General features: G+C 40.7%; 1 protein-coding gene across 1 annotated transcript; it reads right to left on the reverse strand.

Annotated features, from left to right (window-relative positions):
- Positions 1-14,138: 14,138 nt before the first annotated feature.
- Positions 14,139-14,736, reverse strand: LOC143023154 (uncharacterized). The gene is made up of 2 exons (XM_076181668.1): positions 14,588-14,736; positions 14,139-14,484 (listed from the first exon to the last, which is right to left on the reverse strand). The coding sequence occupies exons 1-2, from the start codon at positions 14,734-14,736 to the stop codon at positions 14,139-14,141; spliced, it is 495 nt and encodes a 164-aa protein (XP_076037783.1).
- Positions 14,737-15,435: the final 699 nt, after the last annotated feature.

Here is a 15,435-nt window from a genome sequence, read left to right on the forward strand (position 1 = left end):
ACTCCCTCAGCTCCTCCATCGAAAGCTCCTCGTGGTGCTCCTGAATCAACTCGTCGATGTCCTCGTCATTCACCTCAAGCCCCATGCACTTTCCCAGAGAAACAATTTCGTCAACTTCAGGCTCAACTTTACCCTCCAACTCCACCTCGAACCCCTCAACAGCATCGGGCCACAGCTTTCTCCAAGCCGCATTAAGGGTACGCCTGGTCACCTCCTGCCAAGCCATGACGATTGTCTTGAGGCAAACAACAATATCGAAGTGCTGCTTCCAAAACTCACGAAGGGTAAGCTGGGTGTTTTCAGTGATGTCGAAACACCTCTTGAACAAGTGTTTCGTGTAGAGTTTCTTGAAGTTCGAAATGACTTGTTGGTCCATGGGCTGGAGGATAGAGGTGGTGTTAGGTGGGAGGTACAGCACCTTAATAAATGAGAACTCCTCCAGGATATCATCTTCGAGGCCGGGCGGATGGGCAGGTGCATTATCGAGAATGAGGAGGCACTTGATGGGGAGATTGTTCTCCTCTAGGTACCTCTTAACAGCAGGGCCAAAAACCAAATTGACCCACTCAACAAAAAATTGTCTGGTAACCCAGGCCTTGGCACTGGCCCTCCATAGCACCTGAAGTTTTTCTTTTAATATTTTGTGGGCCTTAAATGCTCTGGGATTTTCGGAGTGGTACACCAGCAGGGGCTTGATTTTACAATCCCCACTGGCATTGGCACACAGGGCAAGTGTAAGGCGGTCCTTCATGGGCTTGTGGCCTGGCATTTTTTTTCTCTTCTACTGTGATGAAGGTACGGCGAGGCATCTTTTTCCAAAAAAGACCAGTCTCGTCACAATTAAAAATTTGCTGTGCAAAGTAGCCTTCATCGATCTTAATTGTTCAAATTTTCGCACAAATTCGTCGGCCGCTTTCTGGTCGGCGCTAGATGCCTTGCCATGCCGAACAACAGAGTGAATTCCAGTCCTCCTTTTGAACTTCTCGAACCACCCACGCGATGCCTTAAACTCCTGGTGTGGTTCTTGCGCCGAAGTTCCCTCGCCTGCATCCATCTTTACGAAGTCATTAAAGATGGCGGTCGCCTTTTCGCAAATTATGGTCTCGGTCACTGTGTCTCCAGCTATCTCTTTCTCCTTTATCCACACGAGTAACAACCTCTCCATCTCATTGTTCACTGCCGACCTCCTCTTCGAAATGACAGAGAGGCATTTGGAAGGAGTCGTAGCTTTTAGGGCTTCTCTTTGTTTTAATATCGTGCCGATCGTAGATGGATTACGGCCATATTCTTTGGCGAGATCAACCAAACGCATCCCTTTTTCGTACTTTTCTATTATCTCTTGGTTTGTTTGTATGGACAAAACAACTCTCTTCTTCTTCTCACCACTTTTCTCCATCACTTTCTTGGGGCCCATAGTGAATAAAAGTTAATACACACACGTAAAGTTGCAATAAACACTAACAAAAGCTGACGAAAAAACTGTCCGAACACTTCGTGCTTTACTGAATTTCGTAGTGTGAGACTGAGGCTTCGGTGATCCTCGTGGTCCGACGGGAAAACGAAGAGGATTCTGGGTATACACACATACACACAGAGGTCCCTCCTAGCCAATGGGATGCCAGGAAGATGCTGGGCAATAGCCAATGGCAGAGCAGCTCGGACGCGCCACTTTCAAATCAAGATACAGGATGTTACAAGTATGTTTACGTTCGGTGGACTCTGGGAGCTGTGAGTAGCAGGGCGTATTTTGAAATTTTCGCCTTTCGTATCCTGAAATTTCTTTCGTAACAAGAGGCAATATTTTTCCGAAGAAGTGTTTCGTAACCTGAAAATTTCGTATGTAGAGCCTTTCGTAAGTAGAGGTACCACTGTATATAAAATCCTGGTGTAGTAAAAAGTGCAGTGAGGCAAAATACAGAAGAGATAAAACCTGGAAAAGGTGGGAAAAAAACAACTGAGAAATGGAAAATATACACCAAACTAAGAAATGAATATGTAAAAATACATAGAGAAGAAAAGAGAAATTATGAAAAGGACATAATAGATAAATGTAAAGATCAACCCAAATTATTTTATAGATATGTAAATGGCAAGCTAAAAAATAAACAGGAAATACCTAAATTACATCAAGGTAACAGAGAATACACAGAAGATATAGAAATGGCAGATATTATGAACAAACATTTCAAATCTGTATTCACCAAAGAGGAAAAAATCTACAAAACTGTGATCAAAGAATTGAAGTAAGATTTCCTCCATTAAAAAAATTAAATATTAATCAGAATGAAATAAGTAATCAAATATTAAAGCTTGATGTTAACAAGTCACACAGCCTAGACGGAGTTGCTAAATGGATAATGAAGGAATGTATAGACGAACTAACAGGAAAAGTATACAAAATAATTGAATGCTCACTCAAAGAAGGAAAACTACCAGGAGACTGGAAAAATGCCAATATATAAAGGAGGAAATAAGGAAGACCCAACAAATTATAGACCGGTGTCCCTAATGAGTACAATAGTTCAAATTTGTGAATCATCAAAGATAGATGGACAAAATATCTGGAGAAGAATAATATACTGATAGATATATTGCAAGAAAGGGATGGCTGGGCAGACTGAGCCTTCCTGGACTTACAAAAGGCATTTGTTAAGGTACCACACAGAAAATTACTATATAAACTGGAAACAATAGGAGGCATACATGGAAAACTATTGAATTGGATGGAGGACTTCCTACATGGAAGAAAAATGAGAGTGGTGCTCAGAGACATTCAAAATGGGAAGAAATGAGTAGTGGTGTCTCACAGGGGTCAGTACTAGCTCTGATAATGTTTGCTATATATGTAAATGACATGGACGAAGGCATTAAAAGTTACATAAATTGCTTTGTGGATGATGCAAAATTATTAAAGAGAATAAACTCCAAAATAGACTGTGACTCATTACAAAATGATCTGAATAAAGTCTCTGTGTGGAGCAAGAGATGGGAGCTAGAATTCAATATCAAGAAGTGCAGTATAATTGAATTTGGAAAAAGCAAGAAGAGAATATCAGGACAGTATAAAATTGATGGAAAAGAAGTAAAGAAAGTAAATTCTGAAAGGGACCTAGGAGTAATCATCACCAAAGACATGTCACAGATAAACATATAAATAAAATAGTTGGAGAAACATAAAATTTGTTGAGATCAATATAGGTGGCCTTTAAATACTTGGATAAGGAAATGATTAAGAAAATATTACAAACACTGATAAGGCCAAAACTGGAATATGCAACACTGATATGGTAACCCAGTACAAAAAAGAATACAAGAAAATTAGAAAGAATACAAAGAGCAATGACAAAGATGGCCCCAACACTTTCAAATCTGACATATGAACAAAGACTGGCTGAACTGGAATTGCCAACCCTGGAACAAAGAAGAGAATGAGGGGACCTACTAACCATCTACAGAATTATGAAAGGTAAAGAACGCCTTGATAGAGAGGACTTATTAAAGTGGGACAGAGGAAAAACAAGAGGACATGCAATAAAACTCAAAAAGGATAACTACAGAAAAGACCTGAAAAAGAACAGCTTCCTACACAGAGGGATAGATATATGGAACAAATTGGATGTAAAAATAGTGTGTGCAAACAACATAAGAATTTAAGAACAAACTTGATCTTGTGAGATACAAAAACAGGTCACCACGAGCATAGCTCCCCTTCCCGTATAATACAACTAGGTACATACATACATATACCAAGGCTTTTTCCCCCCTTTCAAGGGAGGTAGCCAAAAAGGGAAAGGCATAAAAACACTCCCACCCATTTCATCCCTAAATACACTCCACACCCCTCCCACCCTCCCTCTCATCTGAGCACCTCCTGGATGACGGGTCATCCCTGCACCTTGCCCACCGCCCTGGATCAGAAGCAGTGTCGCAAGACACAGCACATCCACAGCAAGGCCGCTTCATTTAATCGGCGACCCCCCCTCTCCGTCCCCCCTTGCATATAAGGAGAGGTCGGGGAGAAATCCCTTCGGGCTGCGTCAAAATTTACTCACACATACTACCCCCCCACCCCCCCGCCCATTCCTCCTCATGCAATCACAACATCATCCATATACAACCATTCTCCACTCACCTCTGTCTTCCGTCCTCTCCCTTCCTTCCTCAACAGACATTCCCCTCTTCCCCAAAGCCTCCTTCACCCCATCCATCCACCTCATCCTAGGACATCCCCTCATGTTCACTCCCTCCACATCTGCCTTCCATACCTCTTAAGTTCCATGTTTATGTTACATTATCATTAAAATCATTATATATTTCATTATATTCATATGTATATATGTCATTATATATCATATGAGAGGTGAAAAGAAAAGAGTAGTAAAGCATAAGATATAGGAGGCAAAAATGAGAGAAATTTGAAATGGGGGAAAATATGAGAGAAAATTTTGAAATTAATAAAAAGGTGTATTGAAAGGAAATTAAGAGATGAAGGGGAGGGGAATCAAATAGAGAAGAAAAGGTAAAAGGTACAGATTGAGAGATGATAATGGAAGAGTGGCATTAGGAGAAAGATGGGCTGAATATTTTAGTTGCTAAATGTGAAGGAGGATAGGGAGGGAAAAGTGGTTGCAGTGGGAGGCGCTAAAAAAATGACAGTGATGAATGAGGAAAATGGAGAAATTAGACAAGATGAAGTGAAAGCAGTTATTAAAATGATGAGAGCAGGTTGTTGTTGTTGTTGTTGTCGTTCCCTAGACTGTCTGTCCGAGCAGTCCCGTCTCCCCAAGGAATGCCATAGCAGAAACTGGGTTTTCCCACAAATCCTCAAATCCACAAACCCTGGCTGATGGCCAGGGGTGGTTGCTGCCGTTTGGCCCCCAACTCTTGGGGTTGGGGGGTGGTCCCATGACGTAGACGCTGCAGCTCCAGGACCTGAGAGCAGGTAGGGCACCTGGGTTAGATGGGTGTCATGCAGAGTGTCTAAGAAAGGAAAGTACAGTGATGGTGGACTGGCTGGTGAGGGTGTTTAACGTTTATCTAAAAGAGGGTAGAGTGCCAGAGGATTGGAAGAGTGTTTGTATAGTTCTGCTTTACAAGGGACAAGGGGACAAGTCTGAGTGTAGTAATTTCAGAGGGATCAGTTTGTTCAGCGTATCTGAGCAGGCTTATGGCAGGGTTTTGATTGAGAGGATTAAGAGAGGAACAGAGGGAGTAATTAATGAGGAATAGTGTGGGTTTAAAAAGGTAGGGGTTGTGTGAATTTGATTTTTGTGGTAAGGCAGATATGTGGGAAAGCTTTAGGAAAAGGTAAGGATTTTTTGGGGACTTTCTGGATTTGGAAAAGGCTTATGACAGGGTAGACAGGAAGGCACTGTGGGAGGTATTGCAAATATATGAGATAGTAGGAAAGCTGTTAAGAACAGTCAAGAGAGTAGTAGAGCATGTTATAGAATTGGAAATTGAGAGAGCAAGTGGACTGAGGTAAAGGTGGGACTTCACCGGGGAAGTATCATGTCACCATGGCTGTTCAATTTATACATGGATGGGGTGGTGCAAGAGGTAAATGTATGGGTAATGGGCTAGGGATTGAAGAAGGTTAAAGAAAATGGAGATAAAACGGGAGATGAGCCAGTTGTTGTTTGGTGATGACACTATGCTTGTAGCAGGATCAGAGGAGGGATTAAGGAAGTTCATGATAGAGTTTGGGAAGGTGTACAAAAGAAGGATGCTGAAGATAAATGTGGGTAAAAGTAAGGTGATGAGATGTACAAGGTGAGAGGATAGCAGCAAATTTTAAGTATTATGGAATAGAGACTGGAGGAATAAGCAGTTGATGACCTAGCGATCAAAAAATGGATACGAAACTTGGAATCGGAACAATAAACATCTGCACTTTGAAAGGTAAAGAAGAAGAGATTATTGTCATCATGAAAGATAAGAAAATAGATATTTTGGGAAGCTATGGAACAAGGAGAGAGAGAAATGGCAGAAAAACAATACATGAGAACTATCAACTGATATGCAAAATGAAAAAATGCACAAAATGATAATAATGATGACACCAAGGATTGGTGACTATGTGGAGGATGTTGTTTTTGTAAATGAAAGAATAATTAATGTGACTGAAATTAAAAGACATTAGGATAACATTTGTACAAGTTTATGCTCCTCAGCAGGGAAGAACAGGAGAAGAAAAGGAAGAATTCTTTGCAAGGCAACAAGAAGTATAAGATCAAAGAGGTAATGCAGAAAACATGGTTGTCATTTGAGACGTGAATGGTCATGTTGGAAGTGATTGGGGTGTGGAAAATATAATAGGAGCACATAGTTGTGAGGGTGAAAGAGTAACTGACTTTTGTACTATGAATAATCTGTCAATTATGAACACTTTCTATAAACACAGACCAAGTCACCAATGGACGTATCGATAGAACAACCTATGAAGCTATACTGACAAATCCCAAATTAACCTTGGCATTACAAATAATAAAAAGATCTTTCGTGTTAAAGTTATACCATCAGTGTCACTAGACTCAGATCATAGACTGGAGTTTGCAAAAATAAATGCAAGAAAGTGGATGGTTGTGACTGGGAAAATAAGGAGAATCAAGATGGAGGAATTAAGGAATCCCAAAAAGAAAGTTTTAAAGAAAAAAATCAGAGGAAAGGTGACAAACCTGCAAACAAGAGAAAATATAAATGGGGAATGGGAGTTGATGAAAACAGAGTTAAGGTAGTGGCAAAGGATGTGGTTGAAGTGAAGTGTGTGGGAAAAAGAAAGAAAAAAAGAATGACCTAGTGGACAGAGGAGATGGTAGATGCTGTTAAAAAACAACAACTAGAAAATGGATGAGGTACAGAACAGTTGAAAACAGAGAAAAGTATGTAGAAGCACAGAATAAGTGTAATAAGAGTTAAAAAGGAATCGAAAGGAGAAGTCTGGCAGAAAATTGGAAATGATTTAAGAGAGGATATATATAGTACAAGAAAGCTGCTCTACAATATGGCAAGAAATTATAGAAAAGAGAAAAATGAAGGTGCCTATGCAGTAAAGGATGAAAATGGAGTGATGTTGGTGGAAACAAATAAAATTACAGGAAGATGGAAAAAATATTTTGAGAACCTACTAAATGCAGAACAAGAAAATCAGCTGGAGTTCTTAGGTGAAAATGATGAAATTACAGCTGTGGAGGTTCAGGCGGCCATCCAAAGAATGAAAAATGGAAAAGCATGTGGTGAGGATGAGATTCATATAGAATTCATTAAAGCAATGGACAAGTTGGGTGTGAACTGGTTGACCAGAATTATGAATATCACATCGAAAAATGTCAAATACCAGATGACTGGAGTAAAACAGTCATATGCCCAATTTTCAAAAAAGGTGACTGCACAAATTGCAATAATTACAGAGGCATATCTGACATATGAACAAAAATTGGAGAAATTACATTTGTCAACACTAGAACAGAGAAGGGAAAGAGGCAATTTGTTGACCATTTTCAGAATTATGAAAGGGATGGAAATTCTCGATAGAGACAACTTATTAAAGTGGGACAGAAGAGAAACAAGAGGACACGAAAAGAAATTAAAGAGTTACAGAAGAGAGCTGGAAAAAAAGAAAAAAAAAAAAAAAAAAGCTTCCCAGATAGCGTGATCGATGTCTGGAACAAACTGAACAGAGAAACAGTGAATGGCAAAACTATACTCGATTTTAAGAATAAACTGGATGTGGAGAGATACAAAAACGGGTCACTGCGAGCATATCTCTCATCCTGTAAAATACAACTAGGTAAATACATGTGGGCAAGGTATATGAGTCATAGAGAGAAAACTGAGAAAGGCTATGGAGGAAAGCTTTGGGGAATGGCAGCATGGTTTTAGACCACAAAGAAGCACAGTGGATATAATCTTTACAATGAAAATGGTTTTGGAAAAGAACTGGGAGTGGAACATCAACAAGTTTGCTATCTTCATAGATATGGAGAAAGCATTTGATAAGGTACCTAGGGAAGAAATCTGGAGAGCACTGGAGTATCAAGAATATGATGTTCCAGCAAACCTGAAAAGGGCAATTAAGAGTATATATAGGAAATGTGAAAATAAAGTAAAGCTAAGGGGTGGGGGTACACCATGGTTCCAGGTCAGGACAGGGGTAAGACAAGGAGTGATTTCCCCACTACTGTTTATAATTTTCATGGACAGATGTATGAAAGAAATAAACCATGGCAGGAACACGATAATGCTGGTATATGCAGATGATGTTGCTGTGATATGCAGCAGCGAAGAGGAACTACAAGAGATGACAGGAAGATGGAATAAAGTTATGAATGATAATGGTGTGGAAATTAAGATTAATAAAATGGAAGTCATGAGTATCATGAGCAATAAAGGGAACATAGAAATAAGAATAGGAGAGGCCCATTGAAACAAGCTAATTTGAATATCTTGGGGTGAAAGTTAATGAACAGAATAATCAGGCAATTGAAATAAATAACAGAATTAATACATTTAATAAGAACTTTGGTATGCTTTCGGTGTTGTTCAGAGACTACAATGTCCCTAGAAAATGTAAGGTGCTGATGTATACTACAGTATTAAGACCAATCTTGCTTTATGGATCAGAAACATGGACACTGACGAGCAAAACAAAGAGTAAAATTACTGTAAGCAGAAATGAAAATTCTGAGGAAAATCAAAAGTGTCTAGACTGGACTGATTGAGAAACATGGACATATGAGAGCAGAATTGAATATAAAGAATATACTAGAACATAGAGAAGAAAACTGCCTAGGATGGTATGGACATGTGCAGAGGATGGAGGATGGGACACTGCCCAAGGCTGCACTTCATATGCGGCCGGAGGGTAAAAGACCTGTGGGTAGGCCTAGAAAAAGATGGACGGAAGGAGTTAAGGAAGCTTTGGTGATTTGAGGCGAAGATCTTACAGAGATACTGCAAAATGAAGTCTACAGAGATAAAGATGGAGAGAAATTAGGAAATGAGGACCACTGGCTGATAGGAGATAATCCTACAAGGTGGCTGGTAAAAAGGTAAGAAGAAGACTGGAGGAAGTGCATAGCTTTAGATACTTGGGGGCGAATGTGGCAGGAAAGGAATTGTTGGAATGTGGTTTGAGAGAAGCGGGTAAATGCCTTTGGGGTTTAAAAAAAATGTAATGAGAAATAGATGTTTGGGAATGGATGCTAAGAGAAGATGGTATGAAGAGGTGATTGTGCCAACAGCTGTGTATGGGGCAGAAACATATAACATAAGAGAGGAAGAGTTTAAATGTGTTTGAGATGAAATGTCTGAGAAGAATGGTAGGGGTTACTAGGCTGGATAGAGTGAGAAACAAAGAGGTGAGGAGAGCCAGGGTGGAAATGGAGTTGGGAGATAGGGTTGCTGAAAGAGTATTAGAATGGTTTGGACACATGGAAAGAATGAGTGAAGAAAGATTAGTAAAAGAGGTATGGAAGGTAGATGTGGATGGAGTGAACATGATGGGGCAACCAAGGATGAGATAGATGGATGGGGTAAAAGGGGTGTCGGGAAAGAGGTGGATGTCTATTGAGGAAGTAGGGGTGAATGGAGAATGGTTGTATATGGATGATGCTGTGATGCATGGGAGGGAGTGGGTAGGGGATGGGGGGTTTAGGGAGTATGTGTGAATGATATTTTGATGCAGCCCAAAGGGATTGCTCCCCATCTTCTCTTTTTCTGCATGATGAGACAGAGGGGGGTTGCCAATTAAAGAAGCAGTCTTGCTTCACTGCTTCTGACCCAGGGTGGTGGACAGGATGCAAGGATGACCCGTCATCCAGGAGGAATCAAGAAAAATAGGGAGAAGTAGTGGGTGAGGATGAATTGGACAGGAGTGGAATTATGCCTTTTGACTCTGGCTACTGCAGGATCGTACCCGCATATAATGAATAGGATTAGGAAACATATTAACGATAGGTACCAATTTACCAATTACTTACGGTAGGCACAGGTCCCATAGAAGAGGTAGGGGCTGGTAGGAGCAATCGCGGAAAGCCGGTACGCAAAAGTGTAAGTCTGTTTAGTCATAATTGTCAACAATGTCTTACGTACCTGTCTCCGGATTGTCTTACCGGCATCTTATGTGTCAAAGTTTAAGTAGTTAAGTATAAGTTATTTTGGTTGGCGATATACTGTACTGCTACCGATCCGTTCTAGTCGGCGAGTGCTACCCACCCCTCCACCCTTAGTCAAAATATCCCTCCCTTCCTTTAGATGCAAAAATTTCCCCATTTAAAATACTCCCATCCCTTCCCTTCCCCCATTTTTAGTAACAAGTTACAAATCTAATTTCACAACAAGTCTCCTATACCTAGAGGACCGTCGCAAATTAGGAGACGGGGAAGATATACTATTAGGTTTTACATTTTCTTGTCTAGGTGGAGAAGGATGAGCTATCATAGTTGCTTCTGAAATAGGAAGTTTTGCATGGGAACTAATTGAATTAGTCACTGGTGAACTTTGTTCAGGTGGAGGAGTAATTGTTCTAGTTATAATTTGGTCTTGATGCCTCTTTACTATCTTACCAGAAGGCACTGAATACTGATAGGACAAAGGACCAGTTTGTTTTACGACTGTAGAAGGGATCCACTTAGAACCATTAGGGACATAGTTGCGAATCATCACTGGTGATTCAGGTGAGAGGTGTATAGATCGAGGAGCGTTAGTATGTTCTTTCTTTTGTGCTTGCTGTTTCTTAGATACTCTAGAAGACACACCATCTGCAGGCCATAAAAGGTCCAGACGCAAGCGGAGGCGTCTGCCAAACATCAACTTGGCTGGTGAGACACCAGTCGAAGAATGCGGAGTTAATCTTTAATTAAATAAAAATCTATCCAGAGTATCCTGAATAGCTGACTTAGAGGTACGTATGGCCTTCTTGAGAGTTTGTACCATTTTCTCTGCCAAACCATTGGTAGAAGGTTTGTATACTGCTGTAGTGATGTGCCTAATACCTGAATTATTACAAAATTCTTTGAACTCCTGAGATATAAAACATGGACCATTGTCCGATACAATTGACACTGGAAGTCCAAATCTAGAAAAGGAGTGTCGCAAGCACTTGATAGTTTCCTTACTTGTAGTACCAGAAGTAGGATAAACGTCCACCCACTTCGAGTGAGCGTCCACTATTACTATAAAATAGCGACCATCTACAGGACCCACATAGTCAACGTGAAGACGATGCCATGGGCGATCAGGCCATTCCCAAGGGTGTAGCTCTGCCTTAGAAGGCATAGTTCTGAGAGCTAAACACTCTTGACAAGAATTTGTCAATTCTTCTAAATCCTTATCCAAATTTGGCCACCACACATAGCTACGGGCAAGTTCCTTCATGCGTGATGAGCCTGAGTGACCCATGTGAAGTTCTTCCATTAGCCTAGTTCTCAATTTTGGAGGAACAACCACATGAGAACCCCACAAAACACCTCCATCTTGGATAGAAAGTTCATCCCTTCTTCTGATAAAAGGAGTAAATTCCAAACTATTCAAAGTCTTAGTATTAGAAGGCCAACCTAATTCACAAAAGTGCATGACCTTCGATAGAGTAGGGTCTTTCCGAGTATGTTCTTTGATATCTCCACAACCTACGGGTGAAGATTCTAGAAAATGTACCAAGTTAGTCCAATCAGCAGGCACTGGAGTGGAATCTGTAGTAGACATCAAAGGAAGACGACTAAGTGCGTCAGCGGTACCAAGGAGTGCACCCGACCGATGACGTAATGTAAACTTATAAGCTTGGAGTAGCAATGACCAACGTTGGATTCGTCCTGAAGACATAGGAGGAATAATTTTATTAGGTGAAAAGATTCCTAACAAGGGTTTATGATCAGTAATAACATCAAAATTATTATGACCCACAAATAATTTTGAAATTTGCGCAAAGCATAGACAATAGCTAGTGGCTCTTTCTCTAGCTGAGCATAGTTTTGCTCTGAAGACGTTAGCGTGCGAGAGGCAAAACAGATAGGTCTCTCCTCACCATCAATTAGATGACATAGTACAGCTCCTATACCATATGAGCTGCTATCAGCTACAACTACTAAAGGTCTGTAGGTGTTGTATTTTGTGCAGCCTGTAATTGTTTTTAGGGCTTTGTTTTGTATGATTTGAAGGGTGTTGTGGTGTGTCTCACTGAGATTAGGAGCCCATGCAGGGACTCGCATAATTCATCACTGAGCGTATGCATTGTTTGTATATTGTTATATTAGTTTTCTTTGTTTTGTCCAAAAGACCTCAAAGTCAAGGACCACCTCGACATGAGAGGCACACAAACACTTGCTGCAGCCACCACAAACACATCACACCCGCTACACTACATAGCAGAACACTCACACACACCAAGAAACATTAAAACTACACCCAAAGACCTTTATTACGCACAGATACTCTCTTCTCTTCCTCCACAACCACCAAATACCAGCCTCCGGAAACATATTCATAATCATATCACTCACCGCTCCATTAACACACTGAAAGACAACACACTGCTGCATGCCAGACCCCCTGATATCCACCCTTCTGAATCCTCTCTCCCACGAAAGGACAGAGTCCACTTGGCCAGACTGCGATGCGGTCACCACCCAGCACTTCTAAGCTACCAGAAGAGGCTGGACGACCGTGTTGTGAACAGCTGCCCAGGATGTAACACTTCACCCCATACCATACAACACATAATGGAAGACTGCATTATACACAATCATGCACGCAAACAACACAACATACACTCTATAAAGGATTTGTGGGAAAACCCAGTTTCGGCTGTGGCCTTCCTTGGGGAGACGGGACTGCTCGGACAGACAGTCTAGGGAACGACAACAACAACAACAACTACTAACGGTTGTTTTGGATCAAAATGTACCAGCGCTTTTGATTTCAAAAGAGTCTCCTTACATGCGGAGAATGCAGATTCTTGTTCCTTACCCCAGACCCATGGAGTTTTAGCTTTTAGTAAGTTATTTAAAGGTGCCAACTTAGAGGAAGCTTGAGGTATAAACCTTCGGTAGAAGTTTAGTAGCCCTAGAAAGGATCTCAATTGAGAAACATTAGTAGGTGCAGGTGCATCTGCAATAGCCTGAACTTTATCCTTAGTAGGATGTATTCCTTCCTTATCTATCTTGTAACGCAATTATGTTACACATGGAACACCTAAAGTACTCTTCTCAATGCTAAATCTCAACCCAGCCGATTGAAGGGTTGCTAGGACTGTTCTTAGTTGTTCTCAGTGCTCAACCTCACTAGCCCGGTGATTAGAATATCATCGAGATACACGAACACCCACGGTAAATCTTTCAGGAGTTGCTCCATCACCCGTTGGAAAATTCCAGGAGCTGCAGAAATTCCAAAATTCAACCTATTATATCAGAAAAGACCACGATGTGTGTTAATTACAGTGTACTTCTTAGAATCCACGTCAAGGCATAGTTGAGCATATGCCTGAGGACATGTCCAACTTTGAGAAAACTTTACCTCCACTTAATCCATTGATTAAATCATCAAGAGTTGGAATAGGGTAAGTGTCGAGTCTAGCAGCACGATTTACAGTAAGTTTATAGTCTCCACACAACCGAATCTTACCATTAGTCTTCACTACTGGAGCTACCGGTGCGGCCCAAGAACTATTAGTCCACCGGAGAGATAATACCTTCTTCAAGGAGTCTGTCAATCTCCTGATCAATCTTAGCATCTGAGTGTGTACGGAACAGTACGTGCTTTACAAAACTTTGGTGGGACCAACTGATCAACCTCTATAGTGAACTGACTTTCCTTATAGCAACCTAACCTCTCTAAAAAGATTTCAGGAAAATCATGCAACATAGATGTAGCAATAGCAGAACCAGCTGAGAGTTTATTAGCATCCTTTAACAGGCCTAGCCTCCTCATGAGAACTCTACCCATTAAACATGGACCTTTCCCTTCGATTACAACCAACTTTGTCGCATCTACAGAGGAAACATCTTCAAGTTTAGCAGAGACAGTTATGTCTCCCAATACCTTTAGAGGTGTACCTCCATACGCATTCACCACTGTAAGAGATGCATTTAGCGGAGGACGTTCTGATACCACAGGCCAAAAACCCTCATACTGACATCGAGGCATTAAAGAACAAGTAGTGCGCCTGTGTCCATCTCCATAGGAACACGTACTGAATCTAGGGTGACATCCACCATGATAGGCTCGTCTCTTACATTCTCTGAAATAGCATATATATATTCATAACAGTAAACAACTGAGGACTCCGTGGGCAACTCGTTACAGTCAGTAAAGTTTACGATACACTTCGACGGAGTAGTCTTAGACTTCGATGTGTAACACATCTTCTTAAGGTGCCCCTTCTGTATACACAAATGACATGAAGCATTCTTGAAAGGACAATCACGCTTCCAATGCAACTTACCACACCCTGAACAAGGAGTCTTAGGAACATTAGACATATTTCTAGCACTGGAAACATTAGTGGATTTTGTCTTACTATAAGGATAGTTCTAAGAAACTGTACTAGAATTAGGATTTGATGAGGAAGTCTTCTTAGGACCTGGCTTCTTACTAGGGTACATAATGAACTGAGCCACTAGCCATAGCTTGTACATCTTTCAATGCCGTCTCCCTAGCTGTAGCCATACTAACAGCTTTCTCAAAGGTTAAATCAGACTCGGTCAACAATACTTGCTGAATTTTATCACTAGCAAGACCCATTACAAATCTATCACGTAGATCTGAGATAACATTGCCCCAAACTCACAAGTGTGGGCAAGAGGTTTCAACGCAGCTACAAAATCCTTTATGGACTCATTGGACCTTCTTGGCACGAGAATAGAATTTATATGAGCGTTCAATAGAATAAGAATAGGTTGTAGGTTTGTAGTGTTTGTCCTAAGCATAATCAAGAACTGTATCATAAAGTACTCTCTTCCAGTTTTGCAAGGAGAGAAGCAAATCCCTAGCCAATCCAAAATATAATTTAAGGATCCCGCCAACGTGAAGAATGCAGCCACCTTCTTTTTGCATTCACCCACATCATTAGCAACAAAATACAATTTTTTTAATATTCTACTGGATATATGAATCAAAAATCCTCCTTCCGACTCATTGTACGAGTTCAATTGAACTAACCCAATTAGCCATGGTTAGCCGAGAACTTAGCAAAGAACTTCACCAAACAAGAGAAAACAAGTAAAACTAACCTCAACATAGATTAGGCCTAATAGTTACAACCTAAACCTTAGAAAACTGCAAAATTACCAGCACTCACAAAAAAAAATACACTGATACAAAATAGCATAAAAGTAAATGTACACAATAGGCCCTAATAACAATTTGCGATGAATAATAGAAATAGCCTAGGCCAATACAAAATGGTTACAATAAAACGCAATTGTAAATTCGCAATAAATG

The sequence above is a fragment of the Oratosquilla oratoria genome, unplaced genomic scaffold (genome assembly GCF_046742065.1).
Source record: "Oratosquilla oratoria isolate Oo_2021 unplaced genomic scaffold, ASM4674206v1 SCAFFOLD45, whole genome shotgun sequence".
Classification (NCBI taxonomy): Eukaryota; Metazoa; Arthropoda; class Malacostraca; order Stomatopoda; family Squillidae; genus Oratosquilla; species Oratosquilla oratoria.

Coding starts and splice junctions, on each gene's coding strand:
- LOC143023154 (XM_076181668.1), bottom strand. CDS start 14,736: ATGGGTCTTGCTAGTGATAAAATTCAGCAAGTATTGTTGACCGAGTCT. Junction 14,485..14,587: donor TCAGTTCATTATGTACCCTA/GTAAGAAGCCAG, acceptor TAATGTTTCCAG/TGCTAGAAATATGTCTAATG.